The sequence below is a fragment of the Moschus berezovskii genome, chromosome 16, assembly GCF_049115385.1.
Source record: "Moschus berezovskii isolate FMDL1 chromosome 16, NW_MosBer_1.0, whole genome shotgun sequence".
Classification (NCBI taxonomy): Eukaryota; Metazoa; Chordata; class Mammalia; order Artiodactyla; family Moschidae; genus Moschus; species Moschus berezovskii.
The window spans coordinates 8,252,324-8,278,867 of record NC_142475.1 but is presented as its reverse complement, the minus strand read 5'-3'; the positions used below and the strand labels follow the sequence as shown (position 1 = coordinate 8,278,867).

At 38.3% G+C, this 26,544-nt stretch overlaps 1 protein-coding gene across 2 annotated transcripts in view; it reads right to left on the bottom strand.

The window, feature by feature from the left end:
- Positions 1 to 2,131: 2,131 nt before the first annotated feature.
- The window catches only part of DECR1 (2,4-dienoyl-CoA reductase 1), a 47,307-nt gene continuing 22,894 nt past the window's right edge, over positions 2,132 to 26,544 (bottom strand). For both annotated transcript variants that reach the window (XM_055432593.2, XM_055432594.2), the window contains exons 2-10: positions 25,466 to 25,665; positions 23,925 to 23,982; positions 23,712 to 23,798; positions 22,614 to 22,761; positions 11,528 to 11,627; positions 6,056 to 6,128; positions 3,225 to 3,371; positions 2,689 to 2,751; positions 2,132 to 2,589 (exon numbers count right to left, since the gene is read on the bottom strand). In XM_055432593.2, coding sequence (XP_055288568.1) covers positions 2,530 to 2,589; positions 2,689 to 2,751; positions 3,225 to 3,371; positions 6,056 to 6,128; positions 11,528 to 11,627; positions 22,614 to 22,761; positions 23,712 to 23,798; positions 23,925 to 23,982; positions 25,466 to 25,665 — 936 coding nt within the window. In that variant the 3' untranslated portion in view covers positions 2,132 to 2,529. The remainder of the gene's footprint in view (positions 2,590 to 2,688; positions 2,752 to 3,224; positions 3,372 to 6,055; positions 6,129 to 11,527; positions 11,628 to 22,613; positions 22,762 to 23,711; positions 23,799 to 23,924; positions 23,983 to 25,465; positions 25,666 to 26,544) is intronic.

Genomic DNA, 26,544 nt, shown 5'->3' with positions numbered 1-26,544 from the left:
ATACTCCTTTCCCAATTTAGAACCAGTCCGTTGTTCTGTGGCCAGTTCTAACTGTTGCTTCTTGATCTGCTCACAGGTTTCTCAGCAGGCATGTAAGGTGGTCTGGGATTCCCCTCTTGAAGAATTTTCCACAGTTTGTTGTGATCCCCACATTCGAAGGCTTTAGCATACTCAATGAAGCAGAAGTGAAAGTTGCTCAGTCATGTCCAACTCTTTGTGATCCCATGGACTATACAATCCATGGAATTCTCCAGGCCAGAATATTGGAGTGGGTAGCCTTTCCCTTCTTCAGGGGATCTTCCCAAACCAGGAATCAAACTGGGGTCTCCTGCATTGCAGGTGGGTTCTTTACCAGCTGGGCCACAAGGGAAGCCCAAAATATGTTAGTCATTCAGTCATGTCCGACTCTTTGCAATCCCATGTATATTCCAGAAAAAAAAATTAAAAGAACTGAAGATAGTTACATGGGAAGACAGCTTTGGAGCAGGGATTTCAGTGTACTCCTTCCTATATAAATTATATAAACAAATTACTTTCATAAAAAATAAAGATTAAATGAAAAAAGGCAAAAAGTTGAAAATAAATATACCAACATGTTAACAGAAGTTTTCTTTAGGAAGTTAGCTTTCAAATTTGTTATTCTTTTCTCACATTTTCTATGACAATAATTTCTTAAAAATCAAAGAGCAGAAAAACAGAAGGGCCTTGTCTTTCATTTGTGTGCTTGATGCTTAACATGGTGTTTTTGGTTATCTCACTTAATCCTCATAACAACCCTGTGAAGCAGATATTGCAATTTTGAATTTTATCATGAAGAAACTCAGAGATGAAACTTACAAAAGGTCATTTATGTAACTACTGTCACTTTTTTCCTACACCATAATTATTGATAATTTAAAAATAAAGAAGAAAGATGTGGATAGAAGAGAGGAAATGGTTATTTTTAAAGGTAAATGGAGATAGGTATGGGACCCCAGTGAAAGGCAAAATTATCATACATGTAAAGGATACTCATTCTAAACCATTTATGCACACAATTTAATGTAATTAATGCATATAATTAACTGTCAATGTAATAAGGATTTGTATATCAGGCTTATAGTGTATAAGTTCAAACAGGAAAACTAGATTCATTTGCAGGAGGTAAGATGGAAGCTCCTGGTGCCCTCTCTTAGTAACTTAGGCAATGGGAAAGTCAGTCTAGTGAGCATATAATCAATGATTCCTAAATGGCAACCCACTCCAGGATTCTTGCCTGGGGGATCTCGTGGATGGGGAGTTTGGAGGGCTACTCAGTCTATGGAGTCACAAAAGAGTCGGTCATGACTTAATGACTAAACAACAATAATGAAAGCACTTTTTTAAAATATAAACTCAAAATTATATCTATATAGACTTGAAACTGTGGATTTTTTGTTATTTGATTCCCAGGATGACAAATTAGTCAAATTAAATATGGAATAATGAAATTATACATGAAAAGTTTTTATAACTTTGTTCATCTTTTCTACACAGAGAATACACACTTTATTTGTTTTTAGCATTTCCTATTCTACTGATTTTATTTTTTTCAAAACAAGCATTTTATTAAAAAATTTTTTTTTCTATTCTTTTCCAAATTCTTTTCTCATTTAGGTTATTACAGAATATTGAGCAGAGTTCCCTGTGCTATCCATCCTAAATATTGCAGTGTATACATGTCAATCCCAAACTCCCAGTCTATTCCTCCCCACCCCATCCTTCCCTTCTGGTAATCGTAAGTCACAGAGAATATATACTTTAAATGCTGAGATGAAATGCTATCTACTAGGTGTCAATTTCTCTAAACTCTAGAAACAGAATGAATTACTGCCCCCTCCATAACACTGCTGGAATATTTATCACAATGAATCATAAATAATTATTTATAAGTTTATCTATCCTGTTAGATAATGAGTTTTAAGAGTGCAAATGCTGTAGATTATTCATGTTTTATTCTTACTGCCAAATAAAACTTCTGGTTATAAAATAGGTCCTGGCAAAAACTTGTTTGAATTAATACTAAGTTAACTGAGTTAATACTGAGTTAAAACTGAATTAATACTGAGTTAAAGAAGACAATTCATAAGTACAATAAAATGAAAAGACAGAGTCCATTATTAGATTTATTGTAAATCCTCTGTTTTCTTTTAGACACTGTCACCAAAGACATAGTTTTAACATGTAACTCAAATGCTACTTCCACCATTAAGTTTCTCCTGATTTTCTCCACTTACAAATATCTGTCCCTTTCTCTGCACTTCTAAGCACTTTTCAGTTCTATTAATAGCCTTTCACTTTCCTGTTTTTATTTTTTTAAAATTATTTGAAGAGACAATATCCCATCTTATTCATCTTTTAAAGTACAAGATCTACCTACCATTGGCCTAGCATATAATATGCATTCCAGTAATGCATGCTAAATAACAATTGATTACACCTGACAATATTCAAATCATTATAGATGGTCTGCATAATTCCCATTATAACCAGGATGAGGCCAGAGTAGTCTCAGGAGCCTTTGGTCTTCCTGATGAGACCTTCTATAATGTCCCACTGATCCTTGGTGACCTACGCAAAAAGAAAGTCAGTTTAATGTGGTTCCTGTGTGTTTTTAAAGCTTAGGATCCTCACTGTTAATATTGTATTATATTCACAAAATGGCATTACCTTCCTCAGACTGTTGAATTCCCCTGAAATAAGTACTTCCTCTCCACCATCAAATCTAATTACCTAAAAAATCATAATAAAAGCTGTTAAATTAACTTCTTTTAAAAAGTTTTCTGAACCATTAGCCACTTCTCCCGCCTAACTGGTTGGAATATCTCTTTGACACTTTCAATCCAAGCACAAGTTTTAAAGACAAAACTGACGATTAAACCTAAATTGATTTACTCTCTTAAAAACCCTCTCTCCATCATTTCTATGATTTCAAATTCTACCCAATCTTAAAGATCAGCTTAAAGGCATGTCTATCAGAGTTATTTGCATTTAATAAAATTAATTTATTAATGAATCAACTCCATAAGCTTAAACTATATTAGTATTTCTATATTATAAATAACATACTAAATATAGCTAATTAAATAATTTAAATCATAATTTAAATCATATTTACATTCAACATCGTCAGGATTGGTTCTACAATCCACCTCCCCACCCCAAATCCACCTCCCAGAAGTGTTGAGAGAGAAAACCATGCTTACAGCTCCATTAATCCAAGAAGCATAATCACTACAAAGAAAAGCAGCAAGATTTGCAAGTTCTTCCACGGTTCCCAGCCGACCACAGGGAATTCTGTCAATCATTTCTTTTTCAAATGCTCCGGTTGGGTCAAGACGGCTAAATGCACCCTTAGAAGTTAAGAAAATAGTTAGGTTTCTTTTTAAAAATAAACAAAACACAAAAAAAATCCTATTTAAGAAATAAATTTGCAATAAATGGACTGTTACTAAGGCAGCCTGTTCATATATTACTCTTCTATAAGCAAAAAGTTTTGCCAAATTCTTCCATATTCATTTTGCCTAATATTGACCCTTAAAAACCCACTAGAACATATAACCTTTCTATATTAGTTTCTTCATAAGTAAAATGAGGATGTCTGACTGAGCTATCTCACAAAATTGTTGCCTGAGAAATGAGAAAATGTATACAAAAATACTCTGAAATATGTACAAGTTTAGTGTAACAGAAGTAAGGGGGCTACTGTCATTTGATTTAACACAGAAAAATGACCCAAGTAGAAAATATTTAAGAGTAAATTCCCTTTCCTTCTTTTTTCCCTCAAAATCATAGGAAAGGAAGAAAACAAGTATGTAGTAATATCAATTCAAGTAGGTCCCAGAGAGAGAAAAAACATAACAAAATCTGCCAAATAATTTCTGCCTTCTGTTAATGATGAAAAGGAGCAGACCAAGATAAAGTGTGCACGTGTGTGCTCTTGAGTGTGTGACAGTTTGCTCAGTCGTGTCTGACTCTCTGTGACCCCATGGACTGTAGCCTGCCTGGCTCCTCTGTCCATGGGGATTCTCCAGGCAAGAATATTGGAGTGGGATGCCATGCCCTCCTCCAGGGGATCTTCTCAACCTAGGGATCGAACCCACATCTCTTATGTCTCCTGCATTGGCAGGTGGGTTTTTTACCAGTGGCGCCAGCTGGGAGGCCCAAAGTATACATGCACATTGATTAATAAAAATCATTGACTTTTCCTCTACTAGTGCCTGGAAGTCTAGGTGACAATTCTTTTCAGTAACACAGACGTGAGACAGAGCAAGCACACACAGGCTCTTTGTGAGCCCTTCAGCTTTCCCTCAGTTCAGTTCAGTTCAGTCGCTCAGTCGTGACTGACTCTCTGTGACCCCATGAATCACAGCATGCCAGGCCTCCCTGTCCATCACCAACTCCCAGAGTTCACTCAAACTCATGTCCATTGAGTCGGTGATGCCATCCAGCCATCTCATTCTCTGTCGTCCCCTTCTCCTCCCACCCCCAATCCTTCTCAGCATCAGAGTCTTTTCCAGTGAGTCAACTCGTCGCATGAGGTGGCCAAAATATTGGAGTTTCAGCTTTAGCATCACAGGTATAAAGAAAATCATAGACAAAGGTCTCAAACCTGGTTCTATCAGTGCTAGCTACAGAGTTTCCATACTTCACTTTTCTTTTAATTCCTTTAAAATTATATGCTTGTCATTTGCATAAAACTCATACCTAGACTGCTAGACTAAAGCTCCTTGATGGCAAGCATTTTGTCACAACTGTTTTTGTATCTTTCTTGGCACCTTTGTACACAGAAGGCACTCAGTAAATATATGTTAAATAAATAATAAAATGCAGATGACCTTTCCTAGATATTCATCCTAGGATGAAGTTTTGATGACTGTTTAGTCCTTTTCAGACAGTGCTTAACGCAGTGATACTCTGAATCAAGTATTTTAATATGTGCATTTGAATTATTTTTCCATTAATTTTATCATTTTTTATAATTTAAGTGCCAAACAAATAAGATATTCAGTCAAGTTTTCACCTAGGCAGTTTTTCTATTTTCCACCCCTCAAACCACTTAATTAAGACAACCATCTTCATGTTAATACTTAACAAACCAGAACCACCTATAAGGCAAATGTTCCTTAGCATTATTTTCCCTGTATATAACAATAATGGAGTGGGTAGCCATTCCCTTCTCCAGAGGATCTTCCTGATCCAGGGATCAAGCCCAGGTCTCCTGCATTGCAGGCGGATTCTTTACCATTTGAGGCACCAAGGAAACCCCCTCAGTTTATTAAATAGTTAAAGTTAGCAAATTCCACCTGGGCCTTCAAAGCAACATTCCAGATGGGATTAAAAATTCCTGCTTTACATGAAAAGAAAAAGATATGAGAATGAAGTTATTTGGGATAATGTGAGAGAACAGAGAATCTGTGAACTTTTTGAGCAATGTCTGTAACAGTATAAGCGATAATTATGAATTGCAATGAATATCTGATTACAGGTAAAATGCATGCCATCAGAATTTTTAATCCCAGAGACATGGGAATTAGATGACATACATAACTGAGTGTTTAAAGTGAAAAGGCACAGATAGGACTCGAAGAAAATGCTACCTATTTTCTACATATAAAACCAAGCTTATATGATAAATTTAGAAAGTATCTCTTAAATTTAAAATACAGTTACACTTCCATGATTTTAAAAAAAAAGACATCAAAGTAAGAACCTGTTCAGTTCAGTTCAGTTCAGTCGCTCAGTCGTGTCCGACTCTCTGCAACCCCATGAATCACAGCACGCCAGGCCTCCCTGTCCATCACCAACTCCTGGAGTTCACTCAAACTCATGTCCATCGAGTCGGTGATGCCATCCAGCCATCTCATTCTCTGTCGTCCCCGTCTCCTCCTACCCCCATAATAGCAAAACCCTCTTCCCTTCTACCAGGGCTCCAAACTCCGGTATCCTTGGAAAATGCTGCATATTTCAGAATGTATCTATTAATCGTCCACTCCTTAATCACTCAAAATGTGATCATAAGCAACCCAAAACTTACTTTGGTTTTTATAGGCCCCGGTTGAATCACATTGAATCTCATTCCATATTTACCCCATTCAGCTGCAAGAGACCTAAAAATTCAAACAAACAGTACCAATTTCAAAAATATACTATTGATTACAAATGCTATTAACCAAGACTTACTACGTGCTTACTACATGCCGGAGACTACAGCTGCAGTAGGTAAGTACTACTATTATTCCCTACGTTACAGACAAGGAAACTGAGGCACAGCGAAAATAAATCATTTGCTCTGGGTCATATGGCTAGTTAGTCTTCAACTTCTAGCAGTCTAGCGCAAGAGCTTGTGCCCTTAATCACACTCCTCTGTATTATATAACATTCATATTTCAGTGTCCTAAGCACTAAGCTAGACTACCTACCATTCGCATTTTAGTATGAAGACCAATATCAGTATACATATTTAAAGAGGGTATCATTATTTAGCATAAAGAACTGAGAGAATCAAGTCTCTTCCTCACATTTTCTGGAGTTCAGTCCTGCACTTATAAAGGTCAATGCAACTTTACTTATAGTACATTAGATCACAGCGTCTGCAACATTACAAGTGCCTTCATCGAGTAAAAGATGGAAACTGTGCAATACGTGCCAGTATTACTCAGAGGGAGAAGTACCCATCTCCACCAGGAGTAAGAGGGAAGGCTTCCTTCAGGAGGCGATAGTTGAGCTGACACTTGAAGAAGGATTAGGAGGCTTTTGTGGGAGTAGAGGGGAAAGAGAAGAGGAAGGAAGATACTGGAAGGGAGGCTGGAGAAAAGAAGACTGTCGAGGTTCGTGGGCCAGCGGGAGTAAAGGACGAAGGCATAACGACACGCAGTCTCCAGGATCTAAAAGACCTCATCTGGTATGACCGTGGGCTGCAAGGAACGGAAGCGGGCTGATGAGAACTCACGCTGGGGAAGGACATGCACATTTACTGAGCATCTGCTATGTGCGACTCACTGCGTAGTAATATAATATCAAAAAGCAGCACAGGATCATGGCCCTTAAAGAACACGAAATTGAAATATCTAATAAGATCTCGATGAAACAAATACAGATATTGTACAAATGGTGTCAAAATAGTCAAGTTCTAAGCTCTTATTTCCAGTATCATTTGACCTTAAAAACGGTAATTATCTCTATTCAGACTAAGTTTAAACTGCTGAGTAAAGTACAATTTTGTCTCCCAAACAAATGTGTATTATTAGTTTACATGTTAAAAAGTACCTCAGTGAAGTGAAGTCGCTCAGTCTTGTCTGATTCTTTGCGACCCCGTGGACTGTAGCCTACCAGTCTTCTCTGTCCATGGGATTTTCCAGGCAAGAGTACTGGAGCGGGCTGCCATTTCCTTCTCCAAAAAGTACCTTCAGTTCAGTTCAGTTCAGTCGCTCAGTCGTGTCTGACTCTTTGCGACCCCATGAATCACAGCACGCCAGGCCTCCCTGTCCATCACCAACTCCCGGAGTTCACTCAAACTCATGTCCATCGAGTCGGTGATGCCATCCAGCCATCTCATTCTCTGTCGTCCCCGTCTCCTCCCGCCCCCAATCCTTCCCAGCATCAGAGTCTTTTCCAGTGAGTCAACTCGTCGCATGAGGTGGCCAAAGTATTGGAGTTTCAGCTTCAGCATCAGTCCCTCCAGTGAACACCCAGGACTGATCTCCTTTAGAATGGACTAGTTAAAACTACTCAAAAAAGAGAATTATGTAGTTCAGCAGGAACTGAGCATTGGTTATGTACCAGATCTCGCTGAACAATGAGCAAGATGAATAAGATCTGTTTTCTTCTCTCACAGTACACAGATCCTATTGGGGAAGTTATATAACTTTAATAATATATTAAAAATGGTCTACAATGCCCTTCTCTGTGCACCTTCATTTTAGAATCTACAACACAAGATAGCATTTTTTAATGTGTTACTCTTCTCATTAGATTAGAATAAAATTTTAAAGGTGCAAAGGGTTATTGTTGTTCAGTTGCTAAGTCCTGTCTGACTCTTTGAAACTCTTTGAAACGCCAGACTTCCCTGCCCTTTACTATCTCTTGGAGTTTGCTCAAATTTATGTCCATTGAGTCGGTGATGCCATCCAACCATCTCATCCTCTGCCACCCTCTTCTCCTTTTGCTGTCAATCTTCCCCAGCATCAGTATCTTCCAATGAGTCAGCTCTTCCCATCAGGTGACCAAAGTATTGGAGTTTCAGCTTCAAAATCAGTCCTTCCAATGAATGGGTTGATTATCTTTAGGAATGACTGGTTCGATCTGCACACAGTACAAGAGACTCTCATGAGTCTTCTCCAGCACCACAGTTTGAAAGCATCAATTCTTTAGTGCTCAGCCTTCTTTATGGTCCAACTCTCACATCTGTACATGACTACTGGAAAAACCATAGTTTTTCTATATGGACCTAAGTGATGTCTTTGCTTTTTAATACATTGTCTAAATCTGACATAGCTTTCCTTCCAAGGAGCAAGCGTCTTTTAATTTTGTGCCTGCAGTCACCATCTGCAATGATTTTGGAACCCAAGAAAATAAAATCTGTCACAGCTTCCAATTTTCCCTATTTGTCATGAAGTGATGGGACCGGATGCCATGATCTTTGTTTATTGAACGTTGAATTTCAAGACAGCTTTTTCATTCTCCTCTTTCACCCTCATCAAGAGGCTCTTTAGTTCGTTTTCACTTTCTACCATTAGAGTGGTATCATCTGCATATCTGAGACTGTTGTTATTTCTTTCAGCAATCTTGATTCCAGCTTCTGATTCATCCTGTCTGGGCATTTTGCATGAGTACTCTGCATTGAAGTTAAATAAACAGGATGACAATATACAGCCTTGTCGTGCTCCTTTTCCAATTGTAAACCAGGTACTTGTTCCATGTCCGGTTCTAACTGTTGGTTCTTGACCCTCATACAGGTTTCTCAGGAGACAAGTAAGGTGGTCTGGTATCCCCATCTCTTTAAGAATTTTCCACAGTTTGTTGTGATCCACACAGTCAAACGCTTTAGCACAGACAATACAGCAGACATTTTCCTGGAACTCCCTTGCTTTCTCTATGATCCATCGAATGCTGTCAGTTTGATCTCTGGTTGCTCTGCCTTTTCTAAACCCAGCTTGTACATCTGGAAATTCTCAGTTCATGTACTGCTGAAGCCTGGCTTGAAGGATTTTGAGCATCACTTACTACCATGTGAAATGAGTGCAATTGTGCGGTAATTTGAGCATTCTTTGGCATCACCCTTCTTTGGGTTTGGAATGAAAACTGACCTTTTCCAGTTCTGTGGCCACTGCTAAGTTTTCCATATTTGTTGATATATTGAGCGTGGTGCTTTAACAACTTCAACTTTAAAGATTTGAAATAGTTCAGCTGGAATCCCATTGCTTCCACCAGCTTTGTTCATGGGAATACTTCCTAAGGCCCATTTGACTTCACACTCCAGGATATGTGGCTCTACGTGAGTGACACCATCGTGGTTATCGCAGCCATCAAGACCCTTTTTGTACGGTTCTCCTGTGTGTTCCCTCTCCCTCTTCTTAGTCTCTCCTGCTGCTCCTAGGTCCTCACTGTTTCCATTATTTGTCGTGCCCAACCTAACATGAAATGTTCCCTTGATACCTCCAATTTTCTGGAGGAGATCTCTAGTCACTTCCATTCTATTGCTTTCCTCATCTACTTCTTTGCATTGTTCATTTAAGAAGACCACCTTATCTTTCCGTGCTCTTCTCTAGAACTCTGCATTCCGTTGGGTGTATCCTTCCCCTTCTGCCTTGCTTTTTGCTTCTCTTCTTTCTTCAGCTATTTATAAGCCCTCCTCAGACAACCATTTTGCCTTCTTGCATTTCTTTTCTTGGGGGATGGTTTTGGTCACTTCATCATGTACAATGTTATGAACCTCTGTCCACAGTTCTTCAGACACTCTATCAGATCTAGTCCCTTAAATCTATTCGTCACCTCCACTGTATAATCATAAGGGATTTGATTTAGGTCATACCTGAATGGCGTAGTGGTTTTCCCTACTTTCTTCAATTTAAGTTTGAATTTTGCAATAAGGAGCTGATGATCTGAGCCACAGTCAGCTCCAGGTCTTTTTTTTTGCTAACAGAATAGAGCTTCTCCATCTTTGGCTGCAAAGAATATAATCAATCTGATATCGGTGTTGACCATCTGGTGATGTCCATGTGTATAGTCTTCTCTTGTGTTGTTGGAAGAGGGTGTTTGCTATGACCAGTGCGTTCTCTTGACAAAACTCTTTTAGCCTTTGCCCTGCTTCATTCCGTGCTCCAAGGCCAAGCTTGCCTGTTACTCCAAGAAATGAGAAAAAAATATCCCAGAAGAGGTGATATGAGAGCCCTGAAGGGAGGTGAAATCTATTATAACAAATTCTAACAACAGCACAATCTAGGCAAAGATATATGAAAGTGCGTGATGTGTTTAAGTATAGAGCACAGAAATAACAGTGATTAAAGCAGAGGAAAAATGGTAAAAGAATACAGGCTCAGGTGAGAATGAGGATTGTTCTATTTCCATTACTACCATATCCCTCTACCTAGTAGAAGTGCCATGTACACAAAAGGTACACAATAAATATTGCTCTAACAAGCCAATGAATAAAGAAAGGCCAGAGGCAAGTCTGTTTAGAATATCATACTGAGTTTTGGTTTTTATTCCAAAGATGGATAGAAAAATGATATAAGGTTTTTAGCTAGGGGATTATAACAAGCAGACATACATTGTTAAAAAGATGAGTCTGGTGGGAACGTGAATAAAAAATAAACTGGCAGCAGAGAAACATATTATGGGGCTATTACAATAAGAAAGAAAAGCAATGATAAGAGCTTACATTAAAACAAAGACATTGGGGGAAGTCCAATGGGGAACAAATTCAAAAAGCAATCATATACCGCTGAGAAAAAGCCGAAAGACCTGACAAGTGGGCACTGTCTATGCTAGTTCCATTAATCCTGTACAATAGTACAGCAATTACAAAAAAGGGTGAGAGCATATTTAAGGGAGGTCAGAGGGGGCACAAGTAGAGATACATGGACACTGCAGTCTAAGTTCCTGTCAGTCCTTTTCTCAAACTTTATAATACAGTCATACTGGATAAGTGATTAAAACTCAGTAGGAATTAGTTTCCCAGTCACAGTAACCACAGCAAGGGTTCAATGGCTGCTTGTAGCTACTGGATAGTACAGGTCTACAGAATAGTTCAATCACTACAGAGAATGCTAGTGGACAGTGCAGCTATAGAAAAATAAGACCTATTCAGGAGATTCGATGTCTCCTGGCATCAGGAGACTAAATCCAAATTAGTCATTGTTTAGTTTTCTCTGGAAAGAAACAAGAAAGCAGGAATTTAGTTACATAGGCTTTCAAAGCACATCATCTTCAGGGACAAGATTAACCTGATAGTACTTATTAGATTACTATATACACAGTAATATAAGATTAACAAGATAGTACTCACTTGTTCAAGGCCTCCACTCCTGCCTTGGCGGAAGCACTTGGTACTACAAAACCTGATCCAGTCTCAGCATAGATGGTTGTAATAGCAAGAAATGATGCTCCTAATATTTTTAAATTATACAGTAATTAACAATACAGCTAAACCAATTCACATCAGGAAAACATTATTTAAAATAACGGGATCTGATTCAAGAGGGTATAACAAAAACTAAAGAATTTTTTAAAACTTTACTAAGGCTAAATTAATGAAACGGTAATCTAATAAAATTGTCTCATCTTTCTTTGCTAGTAATCTTGCTGTTATTCAGGATGGCCCAATCTTAATCAAAATTCTATACCAGCCGAGTCAATACCTAGGCTCAATCTCAGAGGCCCTGTGTAATCGGTTGGATAGGATTTCCATTAGCTATCTACCCATTTAAACAAGAATATATCAGAACTAAAACTAAATTAGCAGGGACTTCTGCCTTCAGCACCATGGACTTGTCTTCCTCCTGTAAACATAAAGAAACTGTAGCAAATATACGATACAACTGTTTTCAGATACTGTTTAGCAGGCAGGGAAGACAGCAATTCCTGAGAGAAGAAAAACAAATGAAATGAGCCCTAAGATCACATTTTACATAAAGGTACTAAACATATACTACAGTATGTACTCCATATATATATACATATTATAGTGTATATTACAGTCTATATAGTATATATCCTATATACATATGTCATATAGACGGTGGCATGCTGCTGCTGCTAAGTCGCTTCAGTCGTGTCTGACTCTGTGCGACCCCATGGACAGCAACCCACCAGGCTCCCCCGTCCCTGGGATTCTCCAGGCAAGAACACTGGAGTGGGTTGCCATTTCCTTCTCCAATGCATGAAAGTGAGAAGTGAAAGTGAAGTCGCTCAGTTGTGTCTGACTCTTCCCGACCCCATGTACTGCAGCCCACCAGGCTCCTCCGTCCATGGGATTTTCCAGGCAAGAGTACTGGAGTGGGTTGCCATTGCCTTCTCCAGACTGTGGCATAAGGAGTGGGAAAACAGTAAAATATAGCATTATCACTGTGTTTAGGAGACAGACTGGAGTTTGGGGAGAATGAGGAAGTTTGAATTTGTGAGGAGATTTACCCCAAAGAGAAAAGTATGTAAAGATAGAGCCTCATAAATCTGCAGAGTCTATCCTTGACTCTGGTCAGACACCAAAATGTACTTGTTAGGATAAGAGTCCATAAGGCCAGGCAAAGAGTAGCTACCTGGCAGTCATAAGCTGAACAATTCCCACAGTACACATAGGGCTGGGAGATAAGTGAGTCCAAGTAGCCTTGATGAATATCAGGGCTTCCAGTGGAAAGTTCAGAAGGGCTGTGCATCAGTAGGAGGGTGTTTGTTTTTCAGCTGCTAAGTTGTGTCCGACTCTTTGCAACCTCATGGACTGCAGCACCCCAGGCTTCCCTGTCCTTTACCAACTGCTAGAGTCTGCTCAAATTCATGTCCATTGAGTCAGTGACACCATCCAACCATCTCATTCTCTGTTGCCCTCTTCTCCTCCTGCCTGCAATCCTTCCCACCATCAGGGTCTTATCCAATGAGTTGCCTCTTCATATTGGGTGGCCAAAGTAGGAGGATTTAATTAGCCCAAAGTAATATCCACTCTAGACTCACCCAAATAAAGCTTAAAAGTGAACACTGAACTAATCGACCTGATCCACAAGCTTTTAATTCAAAAGGAAATGAAAATGCATACACGTATGTGGACACACCACATACATACACACATTTGCACACACCTCAATGACATAAAATTTATAGCATGCAACCAAAAATTACTGCACATGAAAAGACGCAGAAACAATCAGGAAAAAAAGTTAGATAATGGAAAGTCTCCCAGAAATGACACAAAAGATAGAATCAGCAGATGAAGACCTTTCAGATGATATTGTACACTGAAAAGCTACGTGTAAAAAAAAAAGATTAGAACATATCCTCATATTGTATACAAAAATAAACCAAAAATGAATTAAAGGCCTAAATATAAGACTTAAAACTATAATAGTCCAAGAAGAGAATAAGGCAGAACACTCTCTGACATAAATCATAGCAATTTTTTTTTAGATCTGTTTCCTTAGACAAAAGAATAAAGGCAAAAATTAACAAATGGGACATAATTAAACTTAAAAGCTTTTGTACAACAAAGAAAACCATGAACAAAATGAAAAAAAACCTACTAAATGGGAAAAAATACTGACAAATAAGATAATCAATAAGGGGCTAATAACCAAAATATGTAAATAACATATACAACTCAATATTAAATAAACCAAACAGCTCAATTAAAGAACAGGCAAAAGACCTGAATAATCTATTTCCAAAGAAGATATACCAATGTCCAGCAGGCATAAGAAAAATGCTCAACATTACTAATCATCAGAGAAATACAAATCAAAACCACAATGAGATATCACCTCACACCTGTCAGAATGACTATCACAAAAGCCTACAAATAACAAATGTTGGCGAGGATGTAGAGAAAAGGGAATCCCAATATGTTGTTGATGGGACTGTAAATTGGGGCAGCCATTAGTGAAAACAGAATGGAGTCCTCAAAAAATCAAAAGTAAAATTACCACATGATCCAGTAATTCCATTGCTGGAAAGAAATGAATGAAGAAAAGGAATATACTAATCAGAAAAGATACCTGCACCCCAATGTTCCCAGTGGCATTATTTACAGTTGCCAAGATATGGAAGCAATCTTCAGCGTCCATCAACAGATGAATGGATAAAGAAAATGTGATGTATATATACACAATGGAATATCACTCAGCTGCAAAAAAGAATGAAATTGCAACATCTGCAACAAAATGAATGGTCCGAAAGAGTATCACGCTTAAGGAAATAAGTCAGAGAAAGACAAACGCTGTATGTTATCGCATGTATTTGGAACCTAAACTCTAAAATGTACCATACTGTGCAGTCGGTCATGTCTGACTCTCTGCGACCCCACGGACTGATGCCCACCAGGCTCCCTTGTCCATGGAATTTTCCAGGCAAGAATCCTGGAGTGGGTTGCCATTTCCTTCTCCAAAATCTAAAATAAGTGAATATATATAACAAAACAGAAGCAGGCCCATGGATATAGAGACCAAACTAGTGGTCACCAGTGAGGTGAAAACAGAAGGGAGTGGTGAGATAGGAATACAGGATTGAGACACAAACCACTGTGTATAATATAAGCAACAAGGACACACAGCACAGAAAAACACAGCCGTTATTTTGTAGTAACTTTAAATGGAGGATAATCCATAAAAATATTGAATCACTGTGTTATACACCTGAAACTAACATAACATTTTAAATCAACTATACTTCACAATTTTTTTAAAAAGAGTAAAAAAGACTTCCGTTCAAGACGTCAGAATAGAAGTGTGTACACTCGTCTCCTCCTGCGAGACCACCATAATCCCAACTAGCTGTTGCATAAGCATCAATAGGAGGACACTGGAACCCACCAAAAAAAGATACTCCAAAGTATCTTCTTTGTCCACAGACAAAGAAGACGCTGCAGGGAGATGGTAGGAGGGGCACAATCATGATAAAATAAAATCCCAACCCCACTGGATGGGCAACCCAGAAACTGGAGAAAAATAATACCAAAGAAGTTCTCCCACTGCAGGGATGGGTCCAAATCCCACGTCAGGCTTCCCACCTGGGGATCCAACAAAGGGACTGGGAATCCCCAGGGAATCTGACCTTGAAGGCCAGTGGGATCTGATTATAAGACTTCCACAGGACTGGGGGAAATGGAGACTCCAGTCTTGAAGGTCACAAACAAAATCTTGTGTGAACCAAGACTCAGAGAAAAGCAGCAGTAACCATCCCCACAGGAGACCAAGGCAAAACTACCTGCTTGTGTTGGAGGGTCTCCTGTGCGGGTGTGGGTCAGCAGAAACTCACTACAGGAGGTGGCAAAGAGGCAGCGGCAGTCTCCGAAGGTCCCCCTTGATGTGAACCCTCCTGAAGGTCACCAGTAACCAGACCAAGAGCCCATAGACCCAAGGGCTAGGTTGGTTCAGGCCAAAACAATACCAAGGAGGGGACACAACCCACCCATCAGCAGATAATTGAATTAAAGGTGTTCTGAGCAAGGCTCTGCCCACTAGAGCAAGATCAGTTTTTCCCACCACCAGTCCCTCCCATCAGGAAGCTTACACAAGACTCTTAGCCTCCTCCATCAGTGGGAAGACAGAGGAAGCAAGAAGAACCACAGTCCCACAGTGGCTAAAACAAAGCCACATTACAGAAAGTTAACCAGCATGAAAAAGCAGGAAGTTGTGTCCCAGATGAAGGGACAACATCAGACCCCAGAAAAACAACTAAATGAAGTGGAGGTAGGTAACCTCTCAGAAAAAGAATTCGGAATGATAGTGAATATGATTCAGAATCTCGGAAAAAGAATGGAAGACCTACAAGAACTAAAAAACAAACAGAGATGAATAATACACTAGAAGGAGTCCACAGCAGACTAACCGAGGCTGAAGAACAGATAAGTGACCTGGAGGACAGAATGGTGGAAATCACTGCCACAGAACAGAATATAGAAAATAGAACGAAAAGAAATGAAGACTGCCTAAGAGACCTCTAGGACAACATTAAACACACCAACACTCGCATTACAGGGGTCAGTGTTCTCGCCTGGAGAATCCCAGGGGCGGGGGAGCCTGGTGGGCTTCCGTCTATGGGGTCACACAGAGTCGGACACAATTGAAGTGACTTAGCAGCAGCAGCAGCAGCAGAAGAAGAAGAAGAAGAGAGAGAGAAAGGATCTAAGAAAATATCTGAAGAGCTAATAGTTGAAAACTTCTCTAACATGGGAAAGGAAATAGTCAACCAAGTCCAGGAAGCACAGAAAGTCCCAGGCAGGATAAAACCCAGGAGGAACACACCAAGACACATAGTAATCAAACTGACAAAAATCAAAGACAGAGATAAAATGTTAAAAGCAACAAGGGGGAAATGACAAATAACCTACAAGGGAACTCCCATTAGGCTATCAGCTGATTTCTTAACTCAACTTGTAGACCAGAAGAGAGTGGCATGATATATTTAAAGTGATGAAAGGGAAGCAGCTACAATCAAGAATACTCTACCAAGCAAAACTCTCCTTCGGGTTTGATGGAGAAATCAGAAGCTTTCCAGACAAGCAAAAGTTAAGAGAACTCAGCACCACCAAATCAACTTGACAACAAATGCTACAGGAACTTGTCTAGGCAGAAAACAAGAGAAGGAAAAGATCTACCTACAGAAAATAAACCCAAAACAAGAAAACAGTAATAGGGTCATATATATTGATAATTAACTTAAATGTAAATGGATTAAATGTTCCAACCAAAAGACACAGACTAGCTGAGCAGATGAAAATATGTGCACATGGGCACTTCCACTTAACACACCACTCTGCTTGATCCCCAAACTGTATGTAATTATTTTATACTGTTAGGTTAACCATGTTGCCATTATGGCTTGCAACAGTAATTATCTTTCATTTTTTGTCTGGCTATTGATTGTGAAAACTGATCAGTAACTTCTACTGTTGTGATTATGTAACCACTACTCACTTAGTACCATTGCATCACGACCGGTCAACAGAAAATAGAAATCTGTATCACCAAAAGTAGCATTTAATAGAAAAACCTGTAATCATTTTTAAAAATCCAGATGCATATCAGTATTAACTTGGAATTCTTTGAAAAATACAAATGTCCAGGTGTTACTTTTTTTTTGCCAGAGTTTCAGACATGTTTCTAATGAGCAGCCATGTTTAAAAACAACTGGACCCTATGAGGATCTTTCACTTTTATCTAGTTTGTTTCACATTTTCTATTTTACATTCAGTGCTCCCATTTCATTTAGTTTATGTTTTCCAATTTCTCTACCTCCTCTTTTTTTTCTGTTCTTTCTCAAGCCTTTAACAAGCATAGTAGAAAATCTTTTGTATACACACACACACACACACACACACACACACACACATATATATAATATAGGGCTTCCCTGATAGCTCAGTTGGTGAAGAATCCACCTGCAATGCAGGAGACCCTGGTTCAATTCCTGGGTCAGGAAGATCCCTTGGAGAAGGGAAAGGCTACCTACTCCAGTATTCTGGCCTGGAGAATCCCATGGATTATATAGTCCATGGGGTCACAAAGAGCCGAACACAACTGAGTGACTTTCACTTCACATATAATATGTATAATATATATATTTTTGAAGATTTATGAATTTTTGCCTAACTAAAAAATTTATGATTGACTTAGTATGAATAGAATGCTAGATTTCTAATTTTAAAAACAGATGTGCAACAAGCAACAAAGGTTTACTATATAGCACAGGGAACAAAGTCAATATCTTATTATAACTTATAATGGAAAATAGTTTCCAAAATAATATATGTGTATATGTATAAAGAAGAATTCTCTATACAAGAAAAGAATTCTACTTCTTTAAATTTAGTAATGTTTACCTTTTTGTCAGTTTTTCTAAATGTCCTATGGAAACCAAATAACAAATGAGATACAAAATTTTAAATATAGTTGTGTAGGATATGAGATTAATATAAATATAAAACTATTATATTTTAATTATTAATGACATCATTCAAGACACATCTATTCTTATTTTTTCTGCAATTGATAAAATATTCTCAGAGATATATTAATATGTCTCACTATGATTATATATTTTTCCCTTTTCCCTTACATTTCTTCTCATCTTTGCTTTATGTATCTTTCATTCTCTGTTATTCGATGTGTAATGGTTTATGATGTCTATCTCCTTTGTGTACCTTTTATCATTACAAATATCATCTTTGTTTAAAAAAACAAAAGATGGAAGAAAAAAAGATATTGTAAGTATTCTAAAATATTTCAAGGAAAACATGAGTATAATTAGAAATACAAGAGTAGAACCAAACAGAACTACTAATGAAAAATGAAAAATGGAATGAAAAATCAAATAAATGGTCTTAGTTGCAGAAGAAAAGATCCATGCTCTTGAAGACACCACAAATATCAAGCATGCAAAATAAAGAACAAAGAAGGTATAAAAATTGAGGGAAAAAAAGGCAGAACGTCAATAAGCTGTGGAAGTATCTAGCATGTTAACAATATATAATTGAAGTCCCAGAATAAAGGAACAGAAAAATCATTTGGAGAAATAAAGATTGCAAATGTACTATATTTGGTAAAAACTACAACCTCTAGAGACCAGATAACCTACTCCTTTATCATTACTTCTGTTATTACCTAGAAAAGGTCTATGATCCTTTGAATCATAGAAAAAGCCAGAAAATTCCAAAAATCATCTACTTTTGCTTCACTGAATATGCTAACACCTTTGTGTGGATCACGACAAACTGGAAAATTCTGAAATTCTGAAAGAGATAGAAATAGGTTTCTCAGACTCCTGAGAAACCTGTCTCCTGAGAAACCTGTATGCAGAGCCAGAAGCAGCAGTTAGAACAGGACATGGAACAATGGACTGGCTTGAAATTGGGAAAGGAGTACATCAAGACTGTATATTGTCACCCTACTTATTTAACCTATATGCTGGGTTCATCATGCAAAATGCTGGGCTGTATACTCACAAGCTGGAATCAAGATTGCTGGGACAAATATCAACAACCTCAGATATGCAGATGATACCACTTTAAAGGTAGAAAGTGAAGAGGAACTAAAGAGTTTCTTCACGAAGGTAAAACAGGAGAGTGAAAAAGCTGGCTTAAAAACTCAACTTTCAAAAAATGAAGACCATGGCATCTGGTCCCATCACATCATGGCAAATAGATGGGGAAAAATTGGAAACAGTGAAAGATTTTATTTTCTTGAGCTTCAAAATCACTGTGGACAGTGACTGCAGTCACAAAATTAAAAGATACTTGCTGCTTGGAATAAAAGCTATGAAAAAACCTAGACAGCATATTAAAAAGCAGAGACACTACTTTGCCAACAAAGGTCCCTATTGTCAAAGCTATGGTTTTTCCAGTAGTCATGTAAAAATGTAAGAGTTGGACCATAAAGAAGGCTGAGAGCCACAGAACTGATGTTTTTGAACTGTGGTGTTGGAGAAGACTCTTGAGAGTCCCTTGAACTGCAGGGGATCAAACCAATCAATCCTAAAGGATATCAACCCTGAATATTCATTGGAAGGACTGATGATGAAGCTGAAGCGACAGTACTTTGGTCACCTAATGTGAAGAGCTGACTCATTGGAAAAGACCCTGATGCAAAGACTGAGGGCAAAAGGAGAAGGGGGTGACAGAGGATGAGACAGTTGGATGGTATCACTGACTCAATGGACATGACTTTGAGCAAACTCCAGGAGATAGTGAGGGTCAGGGAAGCCTGGCATTCTGCAGTTCAAGGGGTCACAAAGTGTCAGACACAATTTAGTGACGGAACAACAGCAGACTAGGAGGAGATATTCTAAATACACACTGTATCTCACAAAGTACTCAGTACAGAGTCTATGAAAAATTTCCACAAATCAATAATAAAATGGTAGAGCAAAATGTAACAACAGACTGGTTCCAAATAGGAAAAGGAGTACGTCAAGGTGTATATTGTTACCCTGCTTATTTAACCTATATGCAGAGTACATCATGAGAAACGCTGGGCTGGAGGAAGCACAAGCTGGAATCAAGATTGCCGGGAGAAATAGCAATAACCTCAGATATGCAGATGACACCACCCTTATGGCAGAAAGTGAAGAACTAAAGAGCCTCTTGATGAAAGTGAAAGAGGAGGGCGAAAAGGTTGGCTTAAAGCTCAACATTCAGAAAACAAAGATCATGGCCTCTGGTCCCATCACTTCATGGCAAATAGATGGGAAACAGTGGAAACAGTGTCAGACTTTATTTTTTTGGGCTCCAAAATCACTGCAGATGGTGACTGCAGCCATGAAATTAAAAGGTGCTTACTCCTTGGAAGGAAAGTTATGGCCAACCTAGACAGCATATTAAAAAGCAGAGACATTACTTTGTCAACAAAGGTCCGTCTAGTCAAGGCTATAGTTTTTCCAGTAGTCATGTATGGATGTGAGAGTTGGACTATAAAGAAAGCTGAACGCCAAAGAATTTATGCTTTTGAACTGTGGTGCTGGAGAAGACTCTTGAGAGTCCCTTGGAGTGCAAGGAGATCCAACCAGTTCATCTTGAAGGAGATCAGCCCTGGGTGTTCACTGGAAGGATTGATGCTGAAGCTGAAACTCCAATACTTTGGCCACCTGATGTGAAGGACTGACTCATCTGAAAAGACTCCAAAGCTGGGAAAGATTGAAGGCAGGAGGAGAAGGGGGTGACAGAGGATGAGATGCTTGGATGGTATCACCAACTCAATGGACATGAGTTTGAGTAAACTCCGGTAGTTGGTGATGGACAGGGAGGCCTGGCGTGCTGCAGTCCATGCAGTCACAAAGAGTCGGACACGACTGAGTGACTGAACTGAACTGAACTGAAAACTGTCAAGTTACAGCATCTATAAATGACAGGAATTTTGGCAGAAAAAAACTGGCTCCATCTTTTAAGAAGCCTGAGCTAATATAATTTTAATGAAGTCCATAGAATTTTAATTTTAATCCAATGTGACGAGTAAAAATAGATCAAAGTCTATATTACAATGAAAGACAATAATGAGAAAAGAAAGGAGAGTCAGATAGAAATCAAGACTAACAAAGACGGGCAGGGGATGAGATAAAACAGACAAGACAGGGAAATACCAAGTGATGAGAGAGACCGAGATGAAGAAATAAACAGAGAAACAAAGCTGAAGAGTTGTTGGAGAGTGAGAGAGACAGACGTACGGAGAGAAGCAGAGAAACGAGTAAGAGGCGCGGAGAGAGATCAGACACAGTGCGGATGATTCTCAAATTCACCCGAGAGAGGACACGTGGGAAGAGATACAGAAGGAGACAAGGATCCTGGGAGGGAGAAGGCGGCCCACACTGCTCTGTCTCCCCACTCAGTCACCCCTCTTAAAAAAGCAAGTTCCCCATCTCAATCATATTCGCTTTGCTATAATAGGAATTGAAACATAGGGTTTCAACTTCAATAAGAGAACGGGGAAAAGATGGAACTTGTTAGCACACGTGTAGAAAAAAGCTAATGCCCCTCTAGAATCCATCTGTCTGCTCCTACACCCTTTCTCAAGCTGATTTGAGAATTATCCACACTGTACAGAAGAAGAAATTGAATCTAATGAGACAAAAGCTTTGAACCAACAGAAGGAAACTGATCAGCTCCATGCCATTCCCCTCAAGCCCCAAAGGACATCCTTTAAATAACACAAGGATACTTCCTCCTTGTCCTGGTTCAGAATACTCTATCACCTCTCTGAGAAAATACCTGCACCCTTCAAGTCCCACCCACAGCCTGACCAGGGACAGTGTCTTATTCACCTCTGTCATTTGGGCATGCAGCACAGGGTATGGTACCCTACACAGGGTATGGTAAAAGTCATCAGTAAGTGTTAAGTGAATAACTGCACACTGATTCTAGACATACTGGTTTTTCCTGTAGTCGTGTATGGATGTGAGAGGTGGACTATAAAGAAAGCTGAGCGCCGAAGAACTGATGCTCTTGAACTGTGGTGCTGGAGAAGACTCTTGAGAGTCCCTTGGACTGCAAGGAGATCCAACCAGTCCATCCTAAAGGAGATCAGTCCTGGGTGTTCATTGGAAGGACTGATGCTGAAGCTGAAACTCCAATACTTTGGCCACCTGATGCGAAGAGCTGAATCACTGGAAAAGACCCTGACGCTGGGAAAGATTGAGGGCAGGAGGAGAAGGGGACGACAGAGGATGAGATGGTTGGATGGCATCACTGACTCAATGGACATGAGTTTGAGTGAACTCCAGGAGTTGGTGATGGACAGGGAAGTCTGGTGCGGTGTAGTCCATGGAGTCGCAGAGTCGGACACGACTGAGTGACTGAACTGACTGTACAAGTACAGACATTGCATCATTAAGCATCCCAGGGCTTAGCACAGAACCTGCACACAGTAGGATCCAAGTAATATGTGAAGAATAAATAAACATACCTTTCTGTGCTTTGATTAGTTCCTTCCCAATGGCTAGGGTCACAAAGGCTGTGCCATTTAGAACTATGTCAGTTATTGTCTTCCAAGCATTAGGAGAGAGTCGTTCGGAGGGAGAAATAAAATTCCCTGCTGCATTGTTTATCACAATCTAATAAGTGAATAAGGCAAGTTATAGAAACTTAGATGAGGAAGAATATTTTTCCTAAAGGGCTTTTATTTCTGAAACTTATCCAAATAATAGAGTAAAGCTAAAGTTCATAGTCTGTTATGAAACAATACCATGAGATCTGGTTCAGTTTTACCTTCTGTGAGCCTTTGAAAATTTCCTATTATTTACCAAATTTTGGAATTCTAATCCCTGTCTCAAAATTAGGGTAGAGTCTATTACTAAAAATATACATATAGATTAAGCATGTCTAGGATGTGATTATTTATTTCAAGGAATCTCAATTAAAGTACCTTTAATTTCTGGTATCATTTTGGCTTAATTTACCTAATGAAATTCTTGGTTGATGACCTGCTTCTTCAATAACAATAAAAATTCCACTTAGTTCTATAGTAGATATTGATTTGTCCAAAAATATCTTTAACATAGAAAAGTGCTCTCTTTGAGACTACTGGAGAAATGGCTTCTTTCCAATATGTGAACCAAACAAAAGCAAAACATCCATGTATACCTCAGGTCTCATAAGGAGAAATCTGGAGCTTTTTTGTAGGTTTCCTTGTTTGTATTATTCTCCTCCATGGACAGAGATAATCCAAAATTATAAAGAAAAGCAAAGAGCATGAATCATTTAAACTAAATATTGTGCTATTGGATACCTACTCTTATTTCATAATCTTATTAAATAAAGTGAAATAAAGCTTGTTGTATATGATTATAAATGTATTTTTAAAGTACTCCTGAAAGGAAATAGAAAAGCAGTCTACCTACTCTGCTCCCTAGCAAAAAGAGCTGGCTGTTTGCTAGCAAAGGAAAACAGGGGCTTCTTAACACAGCACTGACTCAGCATCAACATTCTCTGTCATTAATGCACCGTGGCGGGTGCTGTCAACATCAGACACCTCACACTGTCGTCTCATCGCCACCACACTCACATCAGGATGTCCGATGACTTTGATCGTTTCTGACACAGCGTTTTGCACCATATCAGGGTCCCTCACATCACACTGAATGGCATGAACCTGCAAAATAACAAAAAGAAAAAAAGAATTCTACTATTTTTTCAGACTTCTTAATCCCTAAGCATGAGTTACTTACTTAAGCATGTTATAATTCCTAAATCTGATTTAAATAACTTTTTAATGTACCTTATTTCCAGTTTGAGAAGATATCTCTTCTGCAGTTGCTTTCAAAACATCAATTTTTCTAGAAATAAACACATGGTACTTTGCATGAGTTCTGAAATAACTTCATGTTATATTTTTCTTTTTAATTTCATAAATTAAGAAAGAGAATTTACAGCTTAAAGTCATGTATTTTGAGGACAATAGAAAAGCTAAATCTATAAACAAGTTAGTTTGAGTGCGTTTATTTTCCAGAAGTTAAATTTAAGCAATTTTCATATATCTGACATTGATAGAATTACTTTTAAGCCAGTCAAATTTTAAATTATTTCCTTAATTATATTCTTTTCTATGTGTTTTCTTGCCCAGGCATTCTTTAGAAGGAAAATGCATTCCTGGAATGATGTAAGCTTCAGTTCAGTTCAGTCGCTCAGTCGTGTCCGACTCTTTGCGACCCCATGAATTGCAGCACGCCAGGCCTCCCTGTCCATCACCAGCTCCCGGGATTCACTCAAACTCATGTCCATCGAGTCGGTGATGCCATCCAGCCATCTCATTCTCTGTCGTCCCCTTCTCCTCCCGCCCCCAATCCTTCCCAGCATCAGAGACTTTTCCAGTGTGTCAACTCGTCGCATGAGGTGGCCAAAGTACTGGAATTTCAGCTTCAGCATCAGTCCTTCCAATGAACACCCAGGATTAATCTCCTTTAGAATGTAAGCTTAGGTTAAATTATTTTTAAAAATCTATGTTATATATAAAATCTATGTTACCAGATTTTATACCAAATTGATGGATTTGGACAACCTAGATGTATTCAGAATCTTACACTCTTCAGAAAAAAACACACAAAATAGCAATGTAAATCACATAGTATTACAAAGAAAATAATATATTAACACCCGTAAAAACATTGGAACATAAAAAAAATGTTCTGGTCAATTTGCATTAAAAGAAACATCTGAAAGAAATTCCTTTGGGCCCTTATAAATTACACAGTGACTTATCATTCAGACTATTACTTAGTCTATCTAAAAATTTTACAGTATTCCAAACTGAAAGAAGGGATAGATTTTTTGGCCAGTCTCTAAACTTCTAACTTGAATAGCTATAAGATACCAGGACATGCCTAAATAAATTCTTTCCACAAGGCCTCCCCCTTCCTATATTCATCACAACAGGTGTTTTGAAATATTTGCCCATCTTACAGGAAATGGAAGCATTCTATCCATTATCCTGGTGCAAGGTTAACTATCTACTGACTCAGTAATTATAATCACTCTCACTGAAAACAAAGGAGCCTCAACACAGTACTTTATTACTTCATACACAGAAAAAATCCTGTCACTGAATTTGTGAAGTGTATTATCAGTTCCATCATCAGTCATTACTTCCATCATCACAAATGATAACTGACTTTTCCCAAGGAGACTTAAACAATCTAAAGAATATTTCATGGAGATTAAGATGCAAATCAAACAAATCTGGCAAAAAGTGTTTTCAACATTGTAGCACAGACTTATTCCATCAACAGACTCTTGCCAGGCAACTTACTGAGACTCACTTACCGGCTGGCTATCACACACTGTGCTCCCAGGCTGGACAGAAAAGTTGTCATTCCTTTCCCAAGGCCAGTGCCTCCCCCGGTAATAAATGCTACTTTTCCTTGAAAACTATTGGGTGGTAGCATCACTTTTGGAAAAGGTGGAAAGAATTTAGACCGCAAAGCTTCATTTTGATATAATATTTTTGTTCCATAACTGAAAAACTAATAGAAAAAAAAAAAGAACTGAAATATGCATACTTGTATTCCCACAAAAGATACAAGTTTTTAAACTTATTCTTTAATATTAGTCAAATTCGTGGATTAACACAAACACTGTAAACATACGGGTACTGTATTTAATCAGTTTTTATACTTTTTCTGTTGGAATGTTAAGTAACATAGTAGAATGGTTTAAAGCATGGGCTTTGGAGCTAGACTACACAGGAGAGAACTTTATCCCTAGACCTACAACCTTCAGCAAGTTATTTAATCTCTATTTGCCTCAATTTCTTCTATAGTTGGAAATAATGACAGGACCTTCCTCACAGGTCATTACAAGGGTTTCACGAGACAATATAAACAGTAAACTTAGAAAACTGTATAGCACACAGAAAATACTCTATAAACACTGGTATGGTTAGTTTATGTGTTTAGCTTAAATTTAACTTAAAAAAAGCTTAAAGCATGTTTGTCTTTTAACAAGAACAACTTGGAAAAAAATCACATTCCATCTTTTGAATCACTTAAGAACATTATAAAAGTCCTTCATTAGGTTTATCAAATCAAATGCCTCTTCTTATGTTGTCTTTGAATAATAAATTTAGAACGGGAAAAAATACTTGTTATAATTAAAATGGGGGAAACTATAAAACCATTTTCAACTAAAAAAGTATTTGCACTGCCCCATCTTATATTTGACAGCTTACCCTCATATTACTTATTGAAAACACTGCTATTCTCTCATTTTTAATTATGAAAACAAACTTGTAAGTGTTAAACACAGTAACAAATAAAGAGCTAACAATATTCATTAAGTGTTTACCACGTATCAGGATTAGAAACTAACTGTCAACACCCCATGAAATAGGTACTATTTTTACC